At 40.4% G+C, this 25,925-nt stretch overlaps 1 protein-coding gene across 4 annotated transcripts in view; it reads left to right on the plus strand.

Annotated features, from left to right (window-relative positions):
- AP2A2 (adaptor related protein complex 2 subunit alpha 2) overlaps positions 1-25,925 on the plus strand; it is an 88,897-nt gene that overhangs the window by 41,711 nt on the left and 21,261 nt on the right. For all 4 annotated transcript variants that reach the window (XM_042441351.1, XM_042443023.1, XM_042442210.1 and 1 more), the window contains 10 exons: positions 2,489-2,618; positions 7,133-7,234; positions 13,264-13,372; positions 14,693-14,840; positions 16,692-16,860; positions 18,051-18,188; positions 18,927-19,109; positions 23,398-23,495; positions 24,616-24,847; positions 25,104-25,277. In XM_042441351.1, the coding sequence (XP_042297285.1) occupies positions 2,489-2,618; positions 7,133-7,234; positions 13,264-13,372; positions 14,693-14,840; positions 16,692-16,860; positions 18,051-18,188; positions 18,927-19,109; positions 23,398-23,495; positions 24,616-24,847; positions 25,104-25,277 (1,483 nt within the window). The remainder of the gene's footprint in view (positions 1-2,488; positions 2,619-7,132; positions 7,235-13,263; positions 13,373-14,692; positions 14,841-16,691; positions 16,861-18,050; positions 18,189-18,926; positions 19,110-23,397; positions 23,496-24,615; positions 24,848-25,103; positions 25,278-25,925) is intronic.

Here is a 25,925-nt window from a genome sequence, read left to right on the forward strand (position 1 = left end):
TTTGTTTCCTTTGTATGAATTAGTTCCTTGCTTTCAGTATCTTGGGGCTCACAAAGGTTTTATATTGCTGCATTTTGTAAACTGCCTGAGCATTTTTATAAACAGAAATATATTTACTTAATTAGTTGGGTAGGCAGCAGCAGTATCCATAGATTTTGGGCCTTCCAACAAGTGAGAATGCTTACTTAAGTGTTGATGTGAAGTACATTTCATGCACTTGGTCAATATGGTGGATGTTTGCAGCTGACACACAGTGCCAGACAAATGTTTTTCCTGTATAAAAGAATCTTTCTGATGTAGTTCACACATTATTGTAAACATATTTATGGTCTAAAACAGGCCTTAGAAAATCTAAATGCCTGATGGCAGATGGCTGACTGCATTGCTGGAAGAGGTGGTAGCACCACTCTGTTTCTTTTTCCTTAGATTAACCCAGCATAGGTTAAAATGGATGTAGGTTAAAGATATTTCTAGAGGCAGTAACCTTGTCAAACTTCCTCTGCATGAATGTTCCTGGATTGAAAGAAGGAATATGTGGATTGGGAAGTTTGTCTGTTTTTGTGTTCTTGTATGGCCAAGATGACAGCAACCATTTCTGAGGCTGCCACAATTACATATGTACCTGTACTTCAGCTACTCACACCTCTCTCCATTATGAGTATGGGCAGGCCAGAGGGAGTAAGTTCAGTTTGTACTTGTGGAAGAATTCCATTGTCTTATAGCCACTGAAGAATCTATGTAACTAGGAATGTTGTGTGCTACTTTACTAACATATTGATATGATCCTTAAAACAATTTATCTGCAGTCAGAAATAAAATGTCCAAATTTAGAGATTATTGTTTAATTATATAATTAGTCTCTCGTATTTCTATGCTAGTGCAATTGCTGTGTGTATTTGTGTGTATATAGTCACAGTAATAGTTACATTTTCTAGAGAGCTTTCATTTAAAACAAAATGCTAAGAATTCATTTAAAACCCAGGTTGACTTATAAAGATTTCAGACAAACCATTCCTTAGATATGGTTCATTCCCTGGCATCTCCGGTTCAAATGAAAGGAACCTTTGGGGCTGGCCTGGGCAAATGTATGCCTAGGATTCTGGACAGCTGTTTATAGCCAAATGAGCCAGCACTTGACTAGATGGATCTGTAGTTTAACTCTGTATTAGAGCATGGAAAATTAATTTTGGACTACAATTCCCATAATCTTCAGCCAGTCAAACCCCGCTTGTTCTGGAAGCTGTAGCCCAAAAAGTAACTTTCCCCATTCCTGAGAAAGAGTGTGGCTATTACAGTGGTTCCCAACCTTTCTAATGCCGCAACCCTTTAATACAGTTCTTCATGTTGTGGTGAGCCCCAACCATAAAATTATTTTGTTGCTACTGCATAACTTTAATTTTGCTACTGTTATGAATGGTATTTTCATTGTTACAGATGGAACATAAGTACAGCATAGTGATTAATCACAAAAACCTTGAGCCTTGGACAAGGAGCAACACTCTCTCAGCCTCAGAGGATAGCAATGACCAGCCCCCTCTGAACAAACCTGTCCAGAAAGCCCCAGGATAGAGGGACAGAGGGATAGTGTTTCAAAGTGAAACTAGAACTCATTAGCTCTGCTGTCTCTCTTCCTTTTTGCAGAGCCCAATGTTCCTGAGAGAGGAAGGAAAGGGGATGCTGTGGGAAGTTGCTAAGCACCTGAGGGGCCTGGAGGTGGCTGCTGCTTTAATGGGCTTAGCTTGGGGGCCCTTTGTTTGGGAAGTGGTGCTCTGAGGGGGGCCCCTGGCAACCCCTTTGAAACTGTAATTCGACCCCCAAAGGGGTCCCGACCCAGGTTGGGAACCACTGGACTATTGGCACATATGAAACCTGGTCATCATGGCCTGAATATTTCGGGAGTTGTAGTTCATCAAATTCTTTTTTCTGCTCTGTATAAACAATTTCATATGAAATGGTGATACAGATGGTGTTCAGGTCATAAAATACTCCTGTTATAGACAACTTCCAACGTACCTTCAGTAAAATAAAACTTATTTCTGTTGTTCTTACACATTGAACACTAATATGCCTCAAGCTACAAAACTAGCCTTTCACAGAAGAAATTTTTTCCCAACTTCAGCTTGTGTATTAAGCACCCTCTGGACAAAACAAAACACTCCAGGAGAAGAGTCCAGTGCTTGGAATAACCTAAAGCATGTTTCCCCAATCTGTTACCATCCAGATATGGTGGACCATAAATCCCACTACTGTAGTGTGGACTACTAGTTCTATCTTCCGCAATCAGTTTGCCTGCTGACCACAGTGGTTCAGGATAGGGCAGCTGTAGTCCAACATATCTGCAGGGCACCAGATTTTGGAAAGCTGAACTAAGGGAGGCTTCGTAACTGTTTATTCATCCTAATTATTATCTGAGTTAACCACTCTAGTTGGCTAGTTCAAGCAAATTCTGGAGATTTGAGGTCTAGGAATAGTTTTATCTCTCTTCCAGAGACACCATGGATAGTGTGAAGCAGAGTGCAGCACTGTGCCTGTTACGATTATATAGAACGTCTCCTGACCTGGTTCCTATGGGAGACTGGACATCAAGAGTTGTGCATCTTCTTAATGACCAGCATCTGGTGAGTTGGTGGAATGTTTTTCCTAATTGGAACATATCTCTTAAAAGTGTGAATAATTAATCACAAATGTTCAAAATTTAATTATATGGAACTATGAGTAGGCAATGTTTTTGGTAAGTAACGTAAAGACAACAAAACAGAAATAAAACCTGACTCCAAGGGTAATTAAACAAGAAAACCAAAGAAAGTTGGGAAGATAACTTGAAATGCTACTGTGCTGGCCAAATGGCTGTAATAATGTTATTAATTAATGAAATGCTACAGGTTTTCCCACAAAGAATAAAAATATACAAATAATAATAGCAAATATTTTAAACACAGCTTGTTACTCCTATTGTTGTGATCTATGCCATATTATTTTTGACTTCGGAAACTCTTTTTTAAATACAGTTTTTATACATCAACTGTATTGCCATCAGTTTGTTAAATCAGATTTAATTTACAAAATGTTTGTACGTCTCTTAGCAATATGCATATATCTTTAGTCACTCTGATGTATTCAGATTGATATTATTTTTTATTCATTCTTGACTGATAAATAGCATGTGATGTTGTCTTCCTGACTTTTTTTTTTTTTTTTTGTATTTTTGAAAAGCCTGCCACAACAAGTCAAGTCTAGCAAAGTATGCAACATGGCACTATTACCTTGGGGAGAGGATGCAGCTAGATTAGAGAAAGACAAGCTTCAGAAAGTTTTATTTGGATTGATTTAGAATTCACCAGTTTTTCTTTTTTAAAAAGCTAAAGAATCACAGTGGAGTAATTTCTCTGAGCCAATCAAAGGGTTCATCTCAGGAACCTTTCTCCCAGGTACTGAGGAACAAATTGGAATAGAAAAGCTGGTAGATTGGAGTGCATTTGAGGATGGAGATCAAAAGCCAACCCCTGGGCTGGATTACGGTATCCAATCCACATGTTTCACTGAGTTGAGTGACTGGTTTCTGTGGAAATAAACGAAAACAATACTTGAATGAAACTGGAGTTTGAGGATGGGAATGGTTCCTGAACATACCAATGGGGCTGGGGTAGTTCCCAAACTTTGCTGAAAACCAAGTTTTGTTCTTATAATACCTTTCCAGCTGCTTCCCCTTCCCCAGTAGATTAATGGAGCAGAGATGTTATATTAATTTGCTGTGTGGATGAGGATGGGGGAAACTATCATGACTTCTTCTTCTTCTTCTTTGCTCAGCTTTTGAGTGACTGAGAAAGGATGTTGGAATGGATTGCAAGGTTCAAGCCTAGTTTGAAGGCTAGGACCAATTCTGTCAAGGAAAAAGCAACATGGGATATACAGTAAATGAAATAAAACATGTATGTGAGAGTCAGGATGACTCAACAGAAGCCAATTGAGAACCACACAGGTGTAAATGGTAATACAATTAACAAGTCCTGAATGCCAAGGACAAGAAATGTAAAGTGGATAATTGGACACACCTGACAATTGTTAAGTGGTCAAGGCTGAGATGATGAAATCATTAATTGAAGGATGAACCAAGAGAACCAATGAGAATGATGTACACGCCTACTGGGTGGAAACAGACAACAGTGGGTGGTACCATGCATTGACTATAATAATGACTATGCATCCCAATGTATTGTGTGGGTTGAAGAGTGGAAAGAGTGAGGAGTAGTGTATTGTTATTGTTGGATAGTTTTGGAGCTGTATATAGTAGAATAAAGTAGATCTTTTATTTAAGACTACTGAGTGGTCTGGTGTCTTGGGTGAAGCTACAAGAACCAGCTGGATCTTGAAGAAGGGTGAAGACTTCTGTGGAAGCAAGAGTGAGAAGGCTTGGAGAGTTTGTCGGGGTCTTCAGCTTATTCTCTGTAACTCTGCTAAGCTATAACCAACTGGCCAAAACTGGTCAGCGCGGTGCACAACCAGGTGGTGAGTTCAAGCCAGAGGTGAAGAGCTACAACTCCCATCATCCCTGACAAGATGGTCCTGCCATCTTTTGTTTAGATCAGTAAATCTCAATCTTTGGTCCTCCACTTCTTTTGCCCTGCAACCATCAGAAGCCCCAATGATCATGGCCGAGGGTCAGGGAAAGATTAAGAGCCACTGTTGTAGACTACTCACCTGAGAGAAACTGTCACATGGCAGTTTACTAGACAGGAAGGAGGCAATGTCCTTCCAGTAAGTGGAATGTTAAAAATGCATAGTCAGTCAACAGGGATTTAAAAATAATAATACAGAGGAATCACTGAGAATATAGTGTGTGTCATTTGATCACACTGCATTTCCATTTTATTTAATCTTGTTGAATATAACTATAAACATGATGCAGATATCATCTTTCAGTTACTTGAAGGACCAACATTTTCATTATTCCAAGCCCAAGGAAAAATTACCAGAACCAAATAATCAGTATACAATAGGGATGGGAATGATACTGCTGTTGAGAGGGTTATTGTGACCCTTGCCCCCAGAGCACCCCACATCTCCCTTTCAAAAATTAAAGCAGGTGGGGGAAATCTGGCTGAAAGGCATCAATTTTTCAGATGAAAATTGACTCCAGGAGGCTTGTTTTGCCAAAAAACAAAACAAAGCAAAAAAACCTGACACAAAGCCATGCTACATTGACCAAAAAAAAGACTTATAGCCATCTGAAATATCACTTCCAGGCACCTCCAGGCATGCTGCTGCAGCCTGCCAAGAGATCAGAGGAGCCGAAAATGGCCCTTTGACCCTTGGAGGGTGCTCACCTTTGTGTACACAAAGAGAGGATTGGAGATGGGGAGAAAAACGTTACCCAGCCCCCACTGTATGAAAGTACAAATGAAAATGATATGGATTCTTATGTGTGATTATCTAGAAGGCAAAAACAAGATTGGAACTTATGAAGCAGATCACACAGTACTCTATAGAAATGTAATCTCGCAGTTCTATGCTCAGTAACAATATAGTTTCTTAATACATTAATATAATTTCTGGAGCCACTTAAATCAGTTAGCATGTCTGTACCAGTGAAGAGCAGAATACTTACTAGTGTTCTCTGACCTGTAATAGGCAAACTTCATGTGATGTGGGACATCTATAATCATGATCTTGCACAGTTTGTGCTTTGTGTCATTGAGGAAGGGACTGGAGTGAGACTATGAAATGGGGAGTGGGGGTGGAGATAATCCTTTTCCACTCTCACATTCCTTTGCCTCCTTCCTCCAAGCTGCTCTTTGTCCTTTCTGCCATATCAGCGCAAACAGTAGCCATGACCCAAATCCTCTGTGAGTGCTTTGAACTTTGGAAGGGAAAAAGAAAAAAGAAAACTGTGGAAGAGCCTCTGTATGGGTCTCCTGTCTGGTGTCTACTTTTGTCCTATAAATACCCAGAAAAGGCTTGTTAGGGAATGAATATACTTACAAGGTTTGCAAATGGAAGGGTTCACAGCTCATTGAAAGGGCACATGCTCTGCATGCAGAAAACCCAAGGTTCAGTCCCTGGCATCTCTAGGAAGGGCTGGCAAAAATTCTTATCCTGAAATTCTGAAGACCTACTGATGGTCAACATAGATAGTACTGTGCTCAGTATTTTGATGTAGACCATGCCTTTATGATCATCTTAACTGTCACCCTCTTGCCATATTTGGAGAGCAGCACACTTCTCCTTTGTTCAAGTTTTTATTTTATATATTAAAATATTTTAAAACTGCCGTTCATCCTGAGAGATGTCATGTTGGTATACAAATGCAATTAAAATAGGACATAGTTAGTGCAATAAAAACACAGCACAATAAAAACAAAAATGGTAGCAAATACAAATGAAATGCCTAGGTAAAGACTACAGTGGCAGTGAAACAGTTGCAATGTAGACAACAGTCCCATCTTCTTGGGGAAGAGGGTTCCATTTGTACATCCTGGCACCTGAAGCTAGCAGGTGAACTAGTAGGCTCTAGGAGTGTTCACAAGCTGGTGTTGGAAAGTGACAATGGTATTGGGTATTTGAAAATCAATTCATTTGCGATGTGGTGCTGAAGAAGAGTACCATACTAAGGATTCCATAGACAGCCAGAAAGGCAAACAAATGGATCCTAGCCAGAAATCTCTTTGAAAGCCAGGCTGACTAGAGTGAGGCTGTCATACTTTGGCCACATCATGAGAAGGCACATCTCATTGAAAAAACAACAACAATAATACTAGGAAAGGTGGATGGAAGCAAAAAGAGAGGAAGTCCTCATGCAAGATGGATGGACTCTATTAAGGAGGTCATGAGAATGAATGTACAGGAACTAAGCAGAGTAGTGGAATATAGGGAATCTTGGAGAGGTCTCGTTTACACGGTTGTCATAGGCTGAGATCAACTCGAGGGTGGTTAACAACAACAGACTACATTACTTGACATTCCCCAACATGTCCCCCCACCTTTTTGCATAATTAAAATGCAAAAAGAATTTTTTTTTCTCATTAAACTCTATCGTTTTAAAATAGCAGTGAACAAGATTATGCTTTTCATATTCAACTTAAGTGCTTAGTGATTAGAGGGGATTTCAGGGAATTGTAATCTTGTCTTTTTCCAGGGTGTGGTTACTGCTGCTACCAGTTTGATCACTACTCTGGCACAAAAGAATCCAGATGAATTTAAAACCTCGGTATCTTTGGCTGTCTCCAGACTCAGCAGGGTAAGTAATCTCAGTTGTGTACAAGTGCTGGAGTAAAACTGATCTTAAAATGTTTTGTCTTATGGGAAACTATTAGTCATTCGGCACTGAAGTCATTCTGATGGGTTGGCAAACAATTTAGCTGAACAGTCACAAATTTCTCTTACCATCCAAGATCTCATGCACAGTGTGACAGTATGGGACTCATGCCAGTCTCTTGTTGACTTTTTGCTTTGTGGGTGATGACTGTCTTAAGCACGTGTATACAGAACCCAAGCAGCATTTTTGAAGGCTTGTACAAACATGTAACACAGACCCTGTTATTTACACAATCCTTGTTCCTTGCCTGAATGTACAATCTTACAAGTCAAGAATGAAGTGGGGGGTGGTTAATTCTGATACTGTGTTTTCTACACTCCTGAAGTAATACTCTGGCCCACACCAGGGCTTTTCTATTATGCCTCAGAATACTCAATTTTTTCACTTTGCAGAACATCCAGCCTAAAGTTGACCCCTGCAAATTTTTGCTGTTCATTTTATAACATTTTGTATGGTCATAATTCCAAATAAAGGTTTATCCTGTTGATGTTTTGGTTTCTTTTATTCTAATAAGACAACATGGTTGTAAGCATTTTACAGACACACCAGTTCTCTTTTCAGCTGTGTTTTGGGGAGGGAGGGGGACACTTTCATTGCAAAATCATGAATTATCTCCCCCCCCCCCCCCCTGGAAATTTCTCTAGTACATCCAGAATAGACAAAATACCTAGGTAACGTTATCATTCATACCTCATAGTCAGCTTGTGGTTTTTGAAGGCTAGCTTGCAGAAATGTTTTTGGCCTCTGCCTCAGTAGCCATGGTAAGAGAGCTACAGTCAATGTATACATGCTTACAAATACACACATAAACATCCAGGCTGTTAGTGTGTACAAAGGAAAGTAGCCAGACAAAATGAGCAGCCTCTGCTTCATCCTGTAAGTATGTCAGTGGGGACTTCTGCTTCATCAGTGTGATGTCAGGTCTAGGTTTGGATATCCAGGCCTCAGTAAAGTGCATCCCCCCCCCCCCCCGCTAGGCACCCGAGGGGTTGTGGATGTGTTTAAGCATTATTTACACTGTGATTTTACTCATTTTCTGGTGGGCTTATCAACAACTGTGAGACTTTGGGGGTGAAGCCACTGGTTTCTTGATTATAAGCTTTAGTGCAGTTCAAAGAGCCAAAGATGTGTTTTAGTGGCCACTGCAGCAGCAGGAGGACGAAGAAAATATAATCTATGGCTAGGTCTTTGTTGTTTTCTTTTCTAGTACAGTTTGCCAAATTGTGTGTGTGTTTGTGTGTGTGTATAGTTCTCTCTGTACTTTCATCTAGTCTTGTAGCTCCTTGAAAACTGTCCTGCAGTATTGCACCTCTGAACAGTTTGATTATTAAATTATTAATAAAATGTCAGACAATTCAATAACTGGTATTTTAAACCTCTTGGAGGATTTCCTCTTAATAATTATGCTTGTAGGCAGGCACAGAAACTTTTCTCAGTGTGTTTTGTGTTAAACATAAAGTTACATTGCCTTTTTTGGCAAAGCTTCTTTACCTGTCTTTATCAAGCCTTTCTGTATGATACAAAATATGTAAGCCGCTCTGAGAACCTTTGTGGCTGAAGAGCAGCGTATAAATACTCTAAATAAATAAAATACAATTTCTTGTTTTGCATTTCTTAGTTTCAACAGTGTGGAACCTGATGGTGTACATGTGGAGATTCTTTATTTGCCAGGGCTAGTCTAGAAATTGTCCATACTATTACAAAATTCCTCACTCACTTCTAACTGGTGGCATTCTGACCAGTTTATGGCAGGTATGGAGCTTTTAGGAACCTGAGGGCTTCAATCAGGAAAAAAAAAAAAAAAAGAATCGTGATTTTCTCCAGATTTTCCACGAAAATTTGGATGAGTGGATAAGTGACTGGTGGATTTGCATTGGTAGCAGAGGGAGAAATTTGTAGTGGTTGGGGCATGATAGACAAGAAACGACAGTTATATGATTATTCCCAACAAGAAGTGACAGTTCTGTAGAGGCTTGCTCACTATTTTTTAAAGAATGCTGCATTTATGCATATAACTGGGTATTAGTATATCTGCTTGGTAGATATTTGTCTCTGCACACCTCTGATTAACTCCTCAATATAACTAATGAAAAGTGAAAATGCATATATTTGCATGCTAGATGGATGGATGGGGGGTGGGGGAGAGGAGAGCAGTATGGCCACAAAAGTCTTCCTTTCTCACTCTTTCTCCTTCCACAGTATTTCCAGGCATAATTGGTGTCATGGCTTACTGCTTCATGTTAAATGATTCTAAGCAGTGCTCACTTTTCTTTCAGGCTGTGTTCTCCTTGTTTTCCTTACCCATTTCTTGTTTTCTTTTTTCCCCTCATTTAACACAAAATACTTTAAAAAAACTAGTTCATTCTGTCCCGCATCTTTCCATTCTTTTTCCCAGCCTAATCTCAAGCAGTCTTTCCCACCTCCCTCCCCTCTAGGAAAACATGATGTAATGAAGAAGAATCCACTGTCTCTAAGCAGAAAGTACAAAGGGCACATTGAAATGTTTCACACTGGTTTGATGCAGCTGACTTTGTAAATATGTCATGTTGGCTTCTGCTCTAAAACAGTGTCACCCTAATTTTTTCTTCCCTTTCCCCAATACTGTGCACAACACTTTCTGCCTCTGTCAGACTTTCCCCTATCATTGCTCCTATTCTGCTCCTATTCCCATTCTTCATATGTGTAAGAATGCAGAGACAACCTTCCTGAACCAACTGTTATCCTTCCTCTTACTGCAACCTTTTAGAGGCAGTGTACAACTATACAGAGCAAAGATTGAAAGTTCCTGTTAAAATGCTTTTGATGTTGCGCAGCGCGTGAGGCAACATGTCAACGTTTGGCACCAGATTTTCCACCTTTGTGACTGTAGTCACCAGCATGTGAGCTGAAGAAACACCTCTCCCTTTCTTAATGAGCAAAGAGACACTGTAAACTTCTCTCAGATGAGGCTTTTATTCTTAGAAGAAGTTCCACAGTCTGTGTACAACAATATATACATTGACACCATCCACGATCCACACTAGTAACAACCCACTCTATGATTCTATGGCCCGTTCCGCACGGGCCAAAAGTGCACACCAAGTGGACACCTCTAACCCTAGTATGCACTCGGCGCGTACAAAATGGCGGCGCCCGTTCTACACGGGCGCGCCATCTTGACATTGCAGACACCTAGTGTCCACACATCGCGCGACAGAAGTGACGCCGTGAGAGCGCGACTTGCAGCGCCACTTCTGGGGTGCAAAAAAGCCACTTTTAGCAGCTTCTTTTTGTTGCGTCCAGGAATTGCACAGTTTGTTCACTATGGTTCCCGGACGCAGCAACTAGCAGCGCCAGCAGAGTGCCTTTTTGGGCGCTCTGTAATGCGCCTAAGATTATATGATTGGCTCCATGAGGCCTATTAGGCTTTGCCTCTCCCTCTGGTGTCACAAAGAATCCAGCCACCCTGCCTGAGTGACTTTTCAGACTGGCAGCATTTTGCAGTACTGTACAGCACTTGTTGACTATCTTTTGATGTCACTTCCTGTTTAAATGCCTAATCATTATGGCTCACAGTAACCTTTTAATGCCTGGTTACTATTAAAACCCACATTGTACATTTTCCTTGAGACTCTATATCCTAACAGTTCTGACTCCAGTGTCTTAATTCCTGCTTTGGGGAGTTGGTTTGTCCTCTGCCAAGTGATTGATAATCACTGTTATTCTGTATTCCATGATTTTAACAGGTTCTTATCCAGTTAAAATATGCAGAGTTTAAACAGGAATTTGTCATAGAATCATAGAGTTAGAAGAGATCACAAGGGCCATCCAGTCCAACCCTTGCCATGCAGGAACTCTCAATTAAAGCATCCCTGACAGATGGGCATCCAGCCTGTTTAAAGACCTCCAAGGAAAGAGACTCCACCATTCTCTGAGGGAGTTTGTTCCACTGTTGAACAGCCCTTACTGTCAGGATGTTCCTCCTAATGTTTTAGTGGCATCCCTTTTCCTGTAGCTTACATCCATTGTTCCATGCTCTAATCTCTGGAGCAGAAGTAAACAAGCTTGCTCCCTCCTCAATATGACATCTCTTCAAATATTTAAACAGAGCTATCATATCACCTCTTAACTGTCTCTTCTCCACCCCAGAAGACAAGATCAAAATTCAAAATGACCTGAATAAACTGGATAGCTGGGCCAAAGCAAACAAAATGATATTCAACTCAGAAAAATGTGAAGTAAAGCACTTAGGGCAGAAAAACGAAACACATAGATATAGGATGGGGGACACCTGGCTTAAGGAGACTACACGTGAAAGGGATCTAGGAGTCCAAGTAGACTACAGGTTGAATGTGAGTCAACAGTGTGATGAGGCAGCTAACCAGGCCAATGCAATTTTAGGCTGCATCAGTAGAAGTATAGTGTCTAGATGAAGGGAAGTAATAGTGCCACCCTACTCTGCTTTGGTCAGGCCCCACCTGGAATATTGTGTCCAGTTCTGGGCACCACAATTCAAAAAGGACATTGAGAAACTGGAACGTGTCCAAAAGAGGGCAACTAAAATGGTGAAAGGTCTGGAAACTATGACCTATGAGGAACGACTTAGGGAGCTGGGGATGTTTAGCCTGGAGAAAAGAAGGTTAAGAGGTGATATGATAGCCCTGTTTAAATATTTGAAGGGATGTCATATTCAGGAGGGAGCAAGCTTGTTTTCTGCTGCTCCAGAGAACAGGACCAGGAACAATGGATGCAAGCTACAGCAAAAGAGATTCCACTCAACATTAAGAAGAACTTCCTGACAGTAAGAGCTGTCCAACAGTGGAACAAACTCCCTCGGAGTGTAGTGGAATCTCCCTCCTTGGAGGTCTTTAAGCAGAGGCTAGATGGCCTCCTGTCGGGGATGCTTTGATTGAGAGTTCCTGCATGGCAAGGGGTTGGACTGGATGGCACTTGTAGTCTTTTCCAACTCTACGATTCTATGGCAGGTTACAGACCACCATTTAGGACGCACTCCACGCATCCTAGGGTTAGGAAGGGTTGCCCCTTCCTAACCGGCCTCGTTCCCAACATGTGCGGAGCATGTCCTAAATGGCAGCGCCCATCCACATGGGTGCTGCCATTTTTACGTCTTGGACGCACAGCGTCCAGACGTGGCACACTGGAAGTGACGCCGCGAGTGTGCGCCTCGTGGCGTCACTTCCAGGGCCAAAAAGGAGCGCCATTTTGGCGCTCCTTTTTCGCTGCAGCCAGAAGCCTCACGGTCTGGCCGCTGGGGCTTCCTGCTGCAGCTAATGGCGGTGGCGGCAGACCACCCGCTTTAGGGCAGTCTGTAACGCACCTAAGATTCTAAACATCCTCAGCTCCCTAAGTCATTCCTCATAGGGCATGGTTCCCAGACCCTTCACCATTTATTCATGCTCCAGTTTCTCAACATCTTTTTTGAATTGTGGTGCCCAGAACTGGACACAGTATTTCAGATGAGGCATTACCAAAGCAGAATACAGTGACAGTATTACTTCCCTTGAGCTACACACTATGATGCAGCCTGAAATTGTGATGTACATGGAAGAGAATCTATGTATTTATGTGCTAATTCTAGTCTGTCTCGTAGTTGTAGTATTGTGCATGAACTGGTAACTAGATTTTTAATGTTCATTTCCTTTATATTAATTCATGATTTTACATATCTGCAGCACAATCCCCCTTATGTTTTCTTCTTAGTACCTGCTTATATCTCTCAGAACTCCTGGCAAACCTTCTACTTCACTTAATGTATTCAAAGTATTTCTCATGCAGGTCTCATGCAGATCAATTTACCATATGCACACAGTGTACAATATTCTGCTTTCTGTCCTCTGGGCTTTATTTTTGCTTTGCTTTTAGACTTCTTCAGGGTTCAGAATCCACAATATGGATTTCCTAACCTTGATGAAGTGCTATACAAAGATACAAGAACAATTTTTGCCTTACAGATTGTGACATCTGCATCGACTGATCTCCAGGATTATACCTATTACTTTGTGCCTGCTCCCTGGCTGTCTGTGAAATTGCTTCGACTGCTGCAGTGCTATCCACCCCCAGGTAAAGTAACAAAGAATCATGATGATTTTTATACTCTGCTTACACAGCACAGAGATGTACCTCTTTCATTAAGAAGAGCAGTTTGTTGCTGGTCAAAACAATAATTACTTCTGTGCTGTTATCAAGAAACAGTGGCTGAACATAATATGCAGCCCCTGCTATCTTATCCTAAAACCTTTGAAGCAGGTTTTGTCTGAGGTATAGATAAAAATTTGAGAGAACTTCTATGTGTACAATGAACCTAACGGATTGCTTTCTTAAACATACAGGCTGCTCAATATTCCAGAATCTTTCCAATTTTGACTTGGTCTCAGAAAGCAGATGGGATCAATCCTTCCTGTAGACAGGGTTTTTTTTGCCTTGCCCACGTGCCTCCTTAAGGAATGTGATGCCGTAGGATGAATATTCTTATCCTATTGTCATATGGTTTGGATTCCCTACCTAGGCCAAATCTGTACAAAAATGACTTTGAAACTTTCTGCATGATTACGCTGAAATTTCAAAGTTGTGATACATTGAGGATTTGGATGATTTTAATGCTACTTACTGTGTTTAAGCTGAGCATATGTAGACCTGTCAAGTGGAAAACCACTAAAAACACGAAAACAACACAGAATTTCCAAGGAAAGGAGAGAGAGAAATATATGTCTTATATTTTAACTGTATTGTTAATTGTTTTATTGAATGAATTGTCAGAAAATGATAAGCTGCTCATTTGAGCAACTGGTTCACCTCCACAGTCAGGTGTGAAGCACCTGTAGTATTCTAGAAGTTGCTAGACTGCAAGTCCCATCATCCTTCACAGCTGTCCTAGCTAGAGCTCATACAGTTCCAATTCAAGAACCTCTGAAGGTCCAAAATTTCCCCCGCTACCCTCTTTTTAGTAAATTGATTGATATTTGGTTCTTCTAAAACAAGAATTATGTGATAGTTGTTTTAAAGTGATCAAAGTATAAACAACTAAGGCCTGTTACAGACAGCCAAAATAAAGCTGCTTCGAGTCACAGTGGAGGTATGGTGTTTCAATGATGCATGCGTCCTAAGAGTCCAGAAGTCGTACCAAAGCCACGCTCCAGCCTGGAGTGTGGCTTTGGTGCGGCTTCTGGACTCTTAGGACGCATGCATCATTGAAATACCATACCTCCACTATGACTCGAAGCAGCTTTATTTTGGCTGTCTGTAACAGGCCTATGATTGTAAAACCATCATGGTGCAGCTTTTTGAAATTGGAGAAACATTGCCATATAATGTGCATTTATAGATAAGGGGCTCTCACAGTTGCTTGGGGAATGTGCCTAAACAATCTCTTTGTCCTAGAAGACCCTTCAGCACGAGGTCGTCTCACAGAGTGTCTAGAAACTATTCTTAACAAAGCTCAAGAACCTCCAAAATCCAAGAAAGTACAGCACTCAAATGCAAAGAATGCCGTGCTATTTGAAGCCATTAGTTTAATTATCCATCATGATAGGTAAGTTCATAATACATAGTTGGGAGTAACATTGTGGGGCCATAGGATCAAATCTAATGTACAAAATGTGCCTTGCAGCAAACCTGTGCTCTTTAAACATGATGCAACATATAATTTTGTACAACTGTTCTTCCATTTGAGAGATTCATGAATGAATAACAAAAGACTGATAACTACAGGGTTCTTTTTTTGTTCTACAGACATATATCAGATCATTTTCCAGGCATTTCCCCTCATAAAAGTTAAATTCCATTTCTGAGTTCTTTTGGGAGAAAATGACTTTTGGACTGTGGGGAAAGATTTGGCTCAGTGTGGTGAATTTTGAATCATCTCTCTCTTTTACTATATTAAAAATCCTGGTAATAACACAGGGCTGTCAAAGTCTCTTTGTATCTGGATCTGTAACCCTTTTATTGTAACCTAAATCGTCTCCTGAAACTACAGTGTCAGTCATGCACCCATGCTGAGCATATTGTTGCTGGGTGTCTCCAAATCATTTCTGACTTACGGAGTTTTGTGGACTTATCATAAAACTGGGTCTGAGAGTGTGTGATTCACCAAAGTTCACCCATTCAGTTTCCATGGCCAAATGGGGAATTGGACCCTGATCTCCAGAGTCATAGTCCTACTCTCAAACCACTACACCATTCTGTCTGTCATAACCAACACTATATTAAAAACATATTGTCAAGGACCCTGTTTAGTGGGCCAAAATGACATAATTTTACTGATACTAGTATATTTCATTGGCATGAATGGAATGTAACACACACACACAAGCCAGCTGTGCTTCTTATTTGCCTGGATTTTAAGCATTGATATTGTATCTCTTTTGTGTTCAGATTTGTACCTTATGTATCTTGGTACTTCTTATTTTCATTTCTTTGAGCAGACAGTAAGTGGATTTGGCAACAAATGAGTTCAGTAATATTTAATCAGATGTGTTTAATAAGGTTCGTTCAATAATGTAAAGTTATATTCTTTCCTTTCCACACAGAATAGGCCAAAGTGTACTTTGCCTCTTTGTTAAAAAAGAAAAAGAAATCTTGGGTGTTTTAATTAAGAAAAATACTTTGTATTTTATACTTCACGGTTCGCTTTAACTTCTTTCATTTGAGAGAATATAAGCCTTGGAACTTGGCCAAGAATAGTCTGTTCTGTTTTTAAACACCTGTTCAGCACACATTTCTAAGACCTGCATAGCACAGCTGAGAACAATTTCTGTTCTTATGAGAAGTTATAGGAATTGATTACATTTGTTTTTCTTAGTTTCTAAAGTATTTGATGCAATATACAGCTGATTCTAATTTGCAGATTGTTATTTGGCTATCTCTGGCCTAGTTGCTGTAAAATTGAAGTGACACAGTGGTTACTTTATATACTGGTGTAGGAAGTGTGATCACATAGGTAGGACCAGCACTAAAGAATGTTCATTCTGCTTGCAGAGTGACCCACTTCCTATATCATAATAATACTGTTATTTTCTGCATTATTGCAACATTGTATGTTGCTGGGGCATCATGAAAGATAATCAAATCTTACCCACAACACAATAACTATACCTGTGACCACCACTAGAAGACATTAGCAGAACATCCACCCACCCCTCATGAGATGCTCTGTTGCAAGTAAATTACTGTATTAAGCTTTTGGCTTCTGATGTGGAATTTTAATTACTTGCTGAAATATGTAACTGTCATTACTAACCCTCCAGAAGGCATTAGCTGCCATTTTTAAAGCTCCTGTAGTACAGGATTCTGCTCAATATTCTCTCTTATTAATGATCTTCAAAACACTTTCCCCACAAATAGTTTTGCCTTTTTACCTTTTCACGCTCTCTCTTCTACCTAGTGAGCCAAACCTGCTTGTTCGTGCCTGTAATCAGTTAGGCCAATTCTTGCAGCACCGGGAAACTAATCTCCGTTACCTAGCATTGGAAAGCATGTGCACGCTTGCCAGCTCTGAGTTTTCACATGAGGCTGTGAAAACACACATAGAAACAGTTATCAATGCATTGAAGGTAATTAACTATTGGTTCTGTATATTTCCTGAAATCCAAATTCTTACACACATTCACCTGTATTTCCTGTTCCTTGAAAACAGTGGAGCCAATCATTTGAAGTTGCATTCAAACCATAGAAGGCTGCAAATGATCTTTGCATTGCAAGCTCTTTAAAATGGCAAACAGAAAATTTTGACTAACTGAATTTCATTTGCCATTTCATTGCCTATTTCATATTTGAAGAATGTGCTTTGAATTTCATCATCATGAAACCATTTATGACATCTGAAAACTTAGTTACTTCACTCTTCATCCCTATTGCAAGATCATTTATTAAAAAGCTGAAATACACCAATCCCGATACAGAAAGTCACTTTAATTCATTATTATTGTGAAAATGGAAAGTGCAGCCTAGGTCAGGTGCCAAAAGTTTTATCAAATTGAACAAAGATGTGTTAGTAGAACTAGAAAGGACTCCTAAGGATGAAGGAGTAGATTCACCTTGCCTCTTCTTCCTTATGTTCACATGCTGTTGGCTTTAGAAATATTTATTGCTATGTGCCTTCAAGTCGTTTTGGACTTAGGGGGCAAAATTTATTCAGAGCCAGTTTGCTTTTGCCTTCTTCTGAGGGTGAGAAAATATAATTTGCCCAATATCACCTGGTAGGTTTCCATGGCTGAGTCTCCATAATTGGACTCTGGTCTCCATAGTTGTAGCCCATTGCTCAAACCACAACACCATGTTGACTCACCGTACTAGCAGTGTATTCCAGTCTAATGTAGGATGCTTTCTAGCTAGTTTTGGAAGTCACCAGACAGAGTGAGTGAAACAAGCTATTCATCCCTAGGTTTTCTGTCCCTACTATGTGAATTATAAAACAGTCTTGGCTTTATTTAATATATGCCTTCCCTACCATAATACATGGACATACATTTTTAACTTCACTTACAGGTACATTCCTGCTTCTGACCCAGTTTGCGACACTGAAGTTAATTTTTTAAATTGTTAAACATCATTTAAAATATTTTATTTCAAAACAAATCTGCCTTTTAAAGTTTGTGGAGGTGACTTAAACACCACTTCTCAATGTCTCTGTGTGTTCAAATAAAAAAAGTTATTCTTGAAACATTAGGAATTTGTTGCTTGTTTCTTCTTCCGAAAACTCTTTTGTGCTGGCCCTTACAATTTATAATGTTATTATTCATAGACAGAGAGAGATGTAAGCGTGAGACAGAGGGCAGTGGATCTCCTATATGCCATGTGTGACCGAAGCAACGCCCAGCAAATTGTAGCTGAAATGCTGAACTATCTGGAAACTGCTGATTATTCTATTAGAGAAGAAATTGTAAGTTTTTAAACATCAATATGAGCTTATTTAGCAAATCTGTATTGCTATGAGTTTGTAGTTATGAAATTTAGATGGTTTTTGCAGGCTAAATAAATAGTATGTGAAAATATAATGTGATTGATCTCTGCAGATAACTACAGTATTTTACGTGGCTTGTCACATCTCAACTTCTTTGGCAGCTAAGATTATGTGAAGAGAAGTACGTAATAAGAAAATAAAGCTAATGAAATTGGGAATAGGGGATTTTACTACTTTTGGAGGGCTTAAAACAGTGTGCTCTGGCTTGTAAGTGAAAATGTTCAAAGGAGCAGCTAAATTGTGTATGCTGTGCACATATGGTCATAAAAAAAAGGGGGGGGATCCTGAATGTAATTGTAGAGGGAAAATGTGAAGTTATGCCAACCATTCCTGTCTATTAAAGTGGCTAGTCCTTATATTCTTGATATTTGTTAGATTGCATGTTTGAAGTAATTAGAGTAAAATGTACTTTGTTTATCCTTTCCCCCCTCAAATTGTGTTTACTCTTTTTTATTACTTGAAGCTACTAATTTGTTGGGACTATGTTACTAAAGAGGATACCTACTTATAATAGTTAGCACTGGTGAAACAACATATGAACAACATCTGTTCTGTTTTATTGTTTAATTTACTGCCTCCTTTTTCTTGCTGGATGTTATGGAAATCCACTGTCCAGATCAGAATACCTACAAGTTAATATTACTTATTTTTCATCAGGTACTAAAGGTTGCAATTCTAGCTGAGAAATATGCCGTGGACTACACATGGTATGTAGATACCATCTTGAATTTGATTCGAATTGCTGGAGATTATGTCAGTGAAGAGGTGTGGTACCGAGTTATTCAGATTGTAATTAACAGAGATGACGTTCAAGGATATGCAGCAAAGACTGTTTTTGAGGTAAGACATCGTTGTTCCAGGGACTTTTCTATTGGTGTCTCAATGTTGGTTGGAAATAAAATGAAGTGTTAAAGAATGAACTTGGTTTAGATGGATTATTGATTTTACATGGTCCTCTTTTTCCTCCTTATGCTGTCTCACATTTGCCTTTGACATTTTCATGGCAGTTGTTACTTTTTAAGTTGCCATGTGTTGTAGGATTAGTTCTCTTCGTTTGCCTTAAATCAGTAATCAAGTAGATTATCTGTATTCATATTTTACTTATATGGAGAAATCTTTGTCTCAATAAAATTAGTCCTAGGATTGTCCTAGGATCTAAAATTTTAACTGGAAGATGTTTTTGAGCCCATGGATTGTTTTGTGTTAGAGTAGCCAACCCTCAGAGTAAGTTGTATCCAAATAGTTTCCTGACTGGTCTAGGGGAGATTTCTGTCATGTTATTTGTCACAACCCTGGACAACAGAGAGAGAGCCAGCTAGCTCCCAAACATCTTCTCCATGCTGGTTTCCAAGAGAGAGCTTATGAGCAGTGCAGCAACAGGAGCAATGAGTAAAATGATGACAGAGAAATATTCAAGCTGAATCCGAACAGACACAGGTTAGAACCCACATTAATTTTCTGGCGTTGATGATGAAGGGGGAGAAATGTATGTTTTCACCACCACTGCGTTAGCTGATGGCATTTCAGCTCTATGTGTTCTTGGATGAAATACTTTGCATACCCTCATTTCAGCCCACCTGTTTGGAGGACAACAATCTTATCAGACTATCCATAGTAGTAGCTAGAGAAAAAGATAACATTGTTAATGGTTATGTTTGACCTCTCAATAGCATTTAATAGTGTCAATGCAAAGAATCCTTCTTGACTCCTTGACTCCCCTTAGTTTGAACAGTTTCACAATGATCTCTGTATTTCGACAGGAATTAGTTTCAGAAGGTGCTAGTCAGAAAATGGCTCTTCTCTGTGTTCCAGCTATAAGTAGAAATGCGGCTATTTTATAACCTGAGAGGACTTTCTCCGAATCAACATCATAGAACAACTTGCTCCATGAAGTTTGGGTGGCCTATCTCTGCTTCTTTTCCAGTTATCAATTCTTTCTGTAGATCAGCAGACTTTTAGCTTGCCGGGTGGAAAATGATTAATCTGCTGTGTCTACTTCTGTCTTTTGTTTGATATTACTGTTATGTTGTGATATTGTTGTTCTAACCTTTCTGAGTTTCCTTGAGGAATGCATGTGTAGTAGAAAGGTGGGGTGAACATTGTCATATATGCTTGTTAATATTTGGTGTGTTTTTGTGACATTCCAAGTGGCAGCAGTTAGCAGAAGAGTAAATATGGATTTATGTGGCAGTGCCAGCTGGCTGTTTCTTGTGCTTTATCAGCCATCAGATCTGCAGTGTTACACCAGTAGCTCTGTTTTTATAGTGTCTCAAGATACTAAGAATGAAGTAATATTATTAAAATCTGAATGTCAAAGGACAGGAGTATTCCAGTTTGAACGTAAGAAATTATTATTGATTTTTAGAATTACTGTGCTCTGGAGAACACCTCCAGTAATCAGAAGGAGTGCTTTGGTAAAAATAAATCAAGCTTTGTTGAACAAGTAGCATTGCCACATAACCAGGATATGAGAGCTGCTGGTACACTAAAAATTCATGCTATCAAGACTTTGCTATTTGGAAGGATCTGTCCACTTGAATGACTTCTGTTCTTAGTGGATGTGTTATCTCTAATGGCTGGTGGTCCTTTCAGAGCAATCCTGGGAAGCCACCTCTCCCTCTTTTTGTACTTAATGTTTCTATGACAAGAGTCTTTGGTCTTTACAACTCATGGGATCCCAGCATCACCACCACCATGCATATCATAACCCAAATGGCACTTTCCTTTCCTTTTTTGTCAAGATTAAGTAGTCATATTTCATGAGTCATATACTTGGAACCGATCCTCATTCTGTAGGTGTGAGATAAGGCTGCTGTCTCCGAGGGAGCTTTCTAGATGCATTATGTTACTCCTACTACAATGAGATAAGCCTGCTTTGCTACTAACAACTAATCTTCCATCTGTCCCACTAATCCATTGTGCTGTGATCATGTAGGCAGAATGATGTTTTGAAGGGTGAAAATCATTGCTCAGACTCTTTATCTTTCTCTTTCCTGAGTATAAGGAGGGGTAAAGTGGTAGGTTTAGCTCAGGAAAAGAAGATGAATTAGCCCCTCAAAACCTAGTTAGTTTTGTTACTCAGATTGTGCATGCATGTGTGTTTTTGTAAGCCACTTTTGAGAGCTTAGGCTAAGGAGTGGCCAATAAGCATACTGAATAATGCTGTTTATTTTACTTGAGAGTTGTTGTGTGTCTTCAAGTCATTTCTGATTTATGGCAACCCTAATACAAATCTATTACTGGATTTTTGTTTTTTGTTTGTGGCAAGATTTATTCGTGGGGGTTGTCCTTACCTTCCTCTGAGCCTGAGAAAGTGTGACTTACCCAAGGTCACCCAGTGGGTTTCCATGGATGAGTGGGGATTTGAAGCCGGATCTCGAGAGTCATAGTACAATGCTCAAACCACTACACCATGCTGGCACATGAGAACTGCCTTTCTCTCACTTCTATATCCTTTCCTTGAATGGTATTTTTCTTCCTTTTTCCCAGCCAAAATTTCTACTTGTGATCTATTTTTTATTATTAATTTTGAAATGTTTTATATTTTTTTCAACATAGTGATTTATTATGGGTTCTGGTCAAAATGCAAAATAGAGATTTCAAATAAACAATAAACACATTGGGTGGCAAAAAGCAGGACTTCCATTAAGTGACCTTTTTATGTTCTGCAGTGTTTGTGCTCCTGGTACCTTTGCAAAATGCTAACAATTCATTCCATAGAATAACCCATATACATCCTGCCAGGGTGGCAATGTTATTTTTATTATGCTGTATTTGTACACATGGTAGTGATGTAGGGCAGCCAGAACTGTTTTCAGCTCTGAGAATATCTTGCCCAGATGTAGGTCAAGGTGCTCTGAATTACACCAGTAATTTTAGAAGTACTGTTTTGGAAGATGTTCAAAGGTCATTAAGACTCGGATGGACAACAATCTTACTCTTTTGCATTATGAATCTTTGAGACAGAATGTGTGTGTGTGTGTGTGTGTGTGTGTGTTGGTGGGAGGAGTCTTACACACATACACAGCCATAAGCACAGAGAAAGAACCATTAATAGATTTTAGGAAATGGTGAGATCCTTGAATGAATGTGCTAAATGCATGGTTCCAAGAAAACAAGCTCCAGTACTCACACCACTACTTAGTCCCAATGATAATAAATAGTTAACATTAAAGCTTACAGCCAGCCCCAAATAAGGAGTTCAACCACACTACGCTTCTTCACTGGTGGTCTCATTTTGAGGGCCTAAATACCCTAAAGGTAATTACCTATAAAGCCCTAAATGGCTTGGGCCCAGGATACCTAAAGGACCGCCTCTCCCCGTACATTCCGCCTCGCACCCTCAGAACGTCTGGGCAGCAGCTACTGAAGGTGCCTGGGGCTAGATTAGTCTCCACGACTCGGAGGACGTTTTCCATAGCTGCCCCAGCCCTTTGGAACGCGCTGCCCGCTGAGCTCCGCTCGTCCACTACCCTGGCCCAATTTAGGAAGGATCTCAAAACCTTCCTATTCCAGCAGGCATTCCCCGAATAAACATCCTGTGGGCCTCCCTCCTCTTTTCGTGGCCAAGAGGCTGGGCTATGGGGCTTTTACTGCTGTTTTGTTTTAGTTGTGTGTGTCTTTTTAACCCTGTACGACTGTTTTTAATATGTTGTGAGCCGCCCTGATCGAAGGAAGGGCGGCATATAAATAAAATTTTTATTTTATTTATTATTTTATTAAAGGCACTAGATCTTGTCTGCTCTTGTTTGACCTTGGAAGCTAAGCAGTATCAGCTCTGGGATGAGAAACTGCCAGCAAACACCAGGTTCTATAGTCTGTTTGTCAGAAAAAGGAACTTGTAAACCCACCTCTGAGTATTCCTTGTTTAAGAAAACCTAATGAAATTCATGAGGTTGCCATAAGTGAACAGGTGACTTGAAGGCACATACATGCACAGTGCCATTGTATCCTGTTCACAATTTTTATTTTTACTATCATAAGGGATGAAAGCAAAACTTTCCTGAGCTTTCTGAGAGAATACTGTCAGAAATGAAATGCCACACTTTTTCATCAGTACTACATTTTTGTGTATGCACATTTTAATCTAGCAACTCTTTTAATGGATTCCAAATGTTTCCTTCAACAGGCTCTTCAAGCACCAGCATGCCATGAGAACTTAGTAAAAGTGGGTGGCTACATCTTGGGAGAATTTGGAAATCTGATTGCTGGGGATCCAAGATCTAGGTAAGAGCATACTCTTTAAAAAGGATGAGCAATTGGCTGGTACAATGGCGGGTTACAGACCGCCTGTTTGGGGCGGGCTGCACCCGCCCCTTTCCCTGGGGTATCGGAGCCTCAGCGTCTAGAGCGGCAGCCACTGAGGCCCCGATCCACCGCTTTCCAGGCTGCGGGGAAGCGGCAAAAGGCCCCTTCCCTGCAGCCTGGAAAGGGGTGTCCTTGGGACTTAAAGCGCCAAGGACACCCCGCGGCGGCGGGGAGGAGGAGAAAAGGGCCACTTGGCCCCTTTCTCCTTTGGTCCGCTGGGCACAGTCGTGTGAAGGCTGCGCCCAGCGGACCAAACCAGGAAGGAGCTCCAAAACGGAGCTCCTTCCTGCTCCGCACTAAGGGCACACTAAGCTCCCTGGTGCGGAGCAAGGACGTCGTGTCCACGCTGCCCTGTATAGAGGCGGCACAGTCGTGACATCCTCATGGCGGCGGCCGTGTGGAACGGCCATCGCCATTTTGTGCGCGTGGAGCACGCACTAGGGTTAGGGGTGTATGGAAATACTGCCTCTTTCTAACCCTAGTACGCGCTCTGCGCGTACTTTCCTGCCCGTTTGTAACAGGCCAAAATGTACTCAGCATGCACATTTACAAATAGTTCCACAAGAATTCACTCCATACATCTTACACTCAAGTCTGACACATATAATATATACATGTATGCTTACAATTCTTGATTTTCAGATGTATTTACTGCCATCAATTACTTGATTTTCAAATGTAATTACTGCCATCATTAGTTCTGTTTCTCTGCAGTGGAGTGGAGCTTTGAACCGGTCTTTTTATAATCTAACCCTTGGCTGACTTAGTTAAGGCAGAATTTGTTAGTATAGCAGACAAAAACAAAAAAAGGCAGAAGGTCACATGGAAGGACAGACCTTGATTACACAGGCAGACCTTAAATTATCCATTCCTGTATCAAAATTAATATGAAATCCTATAGAATACAGAATCCTAAGGCCCATGGCAGCAAAACTTTCATTTTTTCAGAACTTAAAACTTGAGATTTTAACTCCTGTTTTGATTTACCATCCATCAAATAACTGAATTTGCTTTGTGCTTTTTCCCCTTCTTCCTTCAGTCCTCTGATCCAGTTCAACCTGCTGCACTCTAAGTTTCATCTGTGCAGTGTCCCAACGAGGGCACTGCTTCTGTCAACTTACATCAAATTTGTTAATTTGTTTCCTGAGATAAAAACTACCATTCAAGATGTACTACGCAGTGACAGTCAGCTAAAAAATGCTGATGTAGAGCTACAGCAGAGGGCTGTTGAATACTTGAGGCTCAGTACTATTGCAAGCACTGATATCTTGGTATGTATGCATAAGAGAACTTGAAATCAGTGGGATATAAATTAAAAATAATAAACAAATTTTGCATCCAAAAAATAAAATAAATGTTAATGCTTTAAAAGATAGTCATCATTCATTTGACTGGTGGTTTGGGGAGCACTGTATTTCTGACCACAGCAAATAAATGTTTAAACCACACTTTAAGACATCAGTGTGTGCCTCTTTCCTTTCTCAAGTGCATCTACCCTAGTCTTATATGGATTTTTTTCCTTGTAAGGCAACAGTGCTAGAAGAAATGCCTCCATTTCCAGAGAGGGAGTCATCCATTCTGGCCAAGCTCAAGAAGAAAAAAGGCCCCAATACAGTTACAGATTTAGAAGAGACAAAAAAGGAGAGAAATTCTGATATGAATGGCAGCACTGAAGCTACAATCATGAATGCCAGCACTGCAGTAGGTGTCTTTGAGCAGCATACTGAACTCTTTTTTGCAATCTAGGTATCTAGTAAAAGGTGGCATTGGCTGACATCTGTAGGTGGTGTAAACAAGCTTCTTTGTGCCTGCATATGACTCCTGTTTGGTTATTGAAGATACTGGTATTCCCTTTCATCTTCCAGAGTGACCAAAGTCCTCCCCCCTGATTTACTGTACATCATTTGTAGCCACCACCACCACCACCACCACCCCCCCCGTGGGAACATAGCCTTCTTCAAGGGGCTCCAGTCCCCCTATCTATTAGTCACAATATACTGGGGCAGGGTGCAGTGGCTCTATAGTAAGGCTGGTGGGTGGTGAAAGACTTCTTGTAGCTTAGCTCCACGTACAGAGCTGCTCTGCTACCTAAGCCATACTAGATTCTAGTGTTTATGTTCCGGTATATATACACCAAAAGATAATTTGTTTTCAAAACCTTCGCTTTCTTCTTCGTGGTCTCTGCGAATCACACAAATGGGTTTATTCTGCGCCTGCGCAGCAATCCTCGGAAACTTCTAGAATCTCCAGGCAGAAAGTAATGTATCTTTCTGCAACTTTTTGGCGGTAGCCCCGCCCACCCATATATAAGGCCCCTGGTGGCCCGCTCCTCTTCAGTTCCTTCATTCC

This window comes from Sceloporus undulatus, chromosome 1, assembly GCF_019175285.1.
Source record: "Sceloporus undulatus isolate JIND9_A2432 ecotype Alabama chromosome 1, SceUnd_v1.1, whole genome shotgun sequence".
In the NCBI taxonomy this organism is placed as follows: Eukaryota; Metazoa; Chordata; class Lepidosauria; order Squamata; family Phrynosomatidae; genus Sceloporus; species Sceloporus undulatus.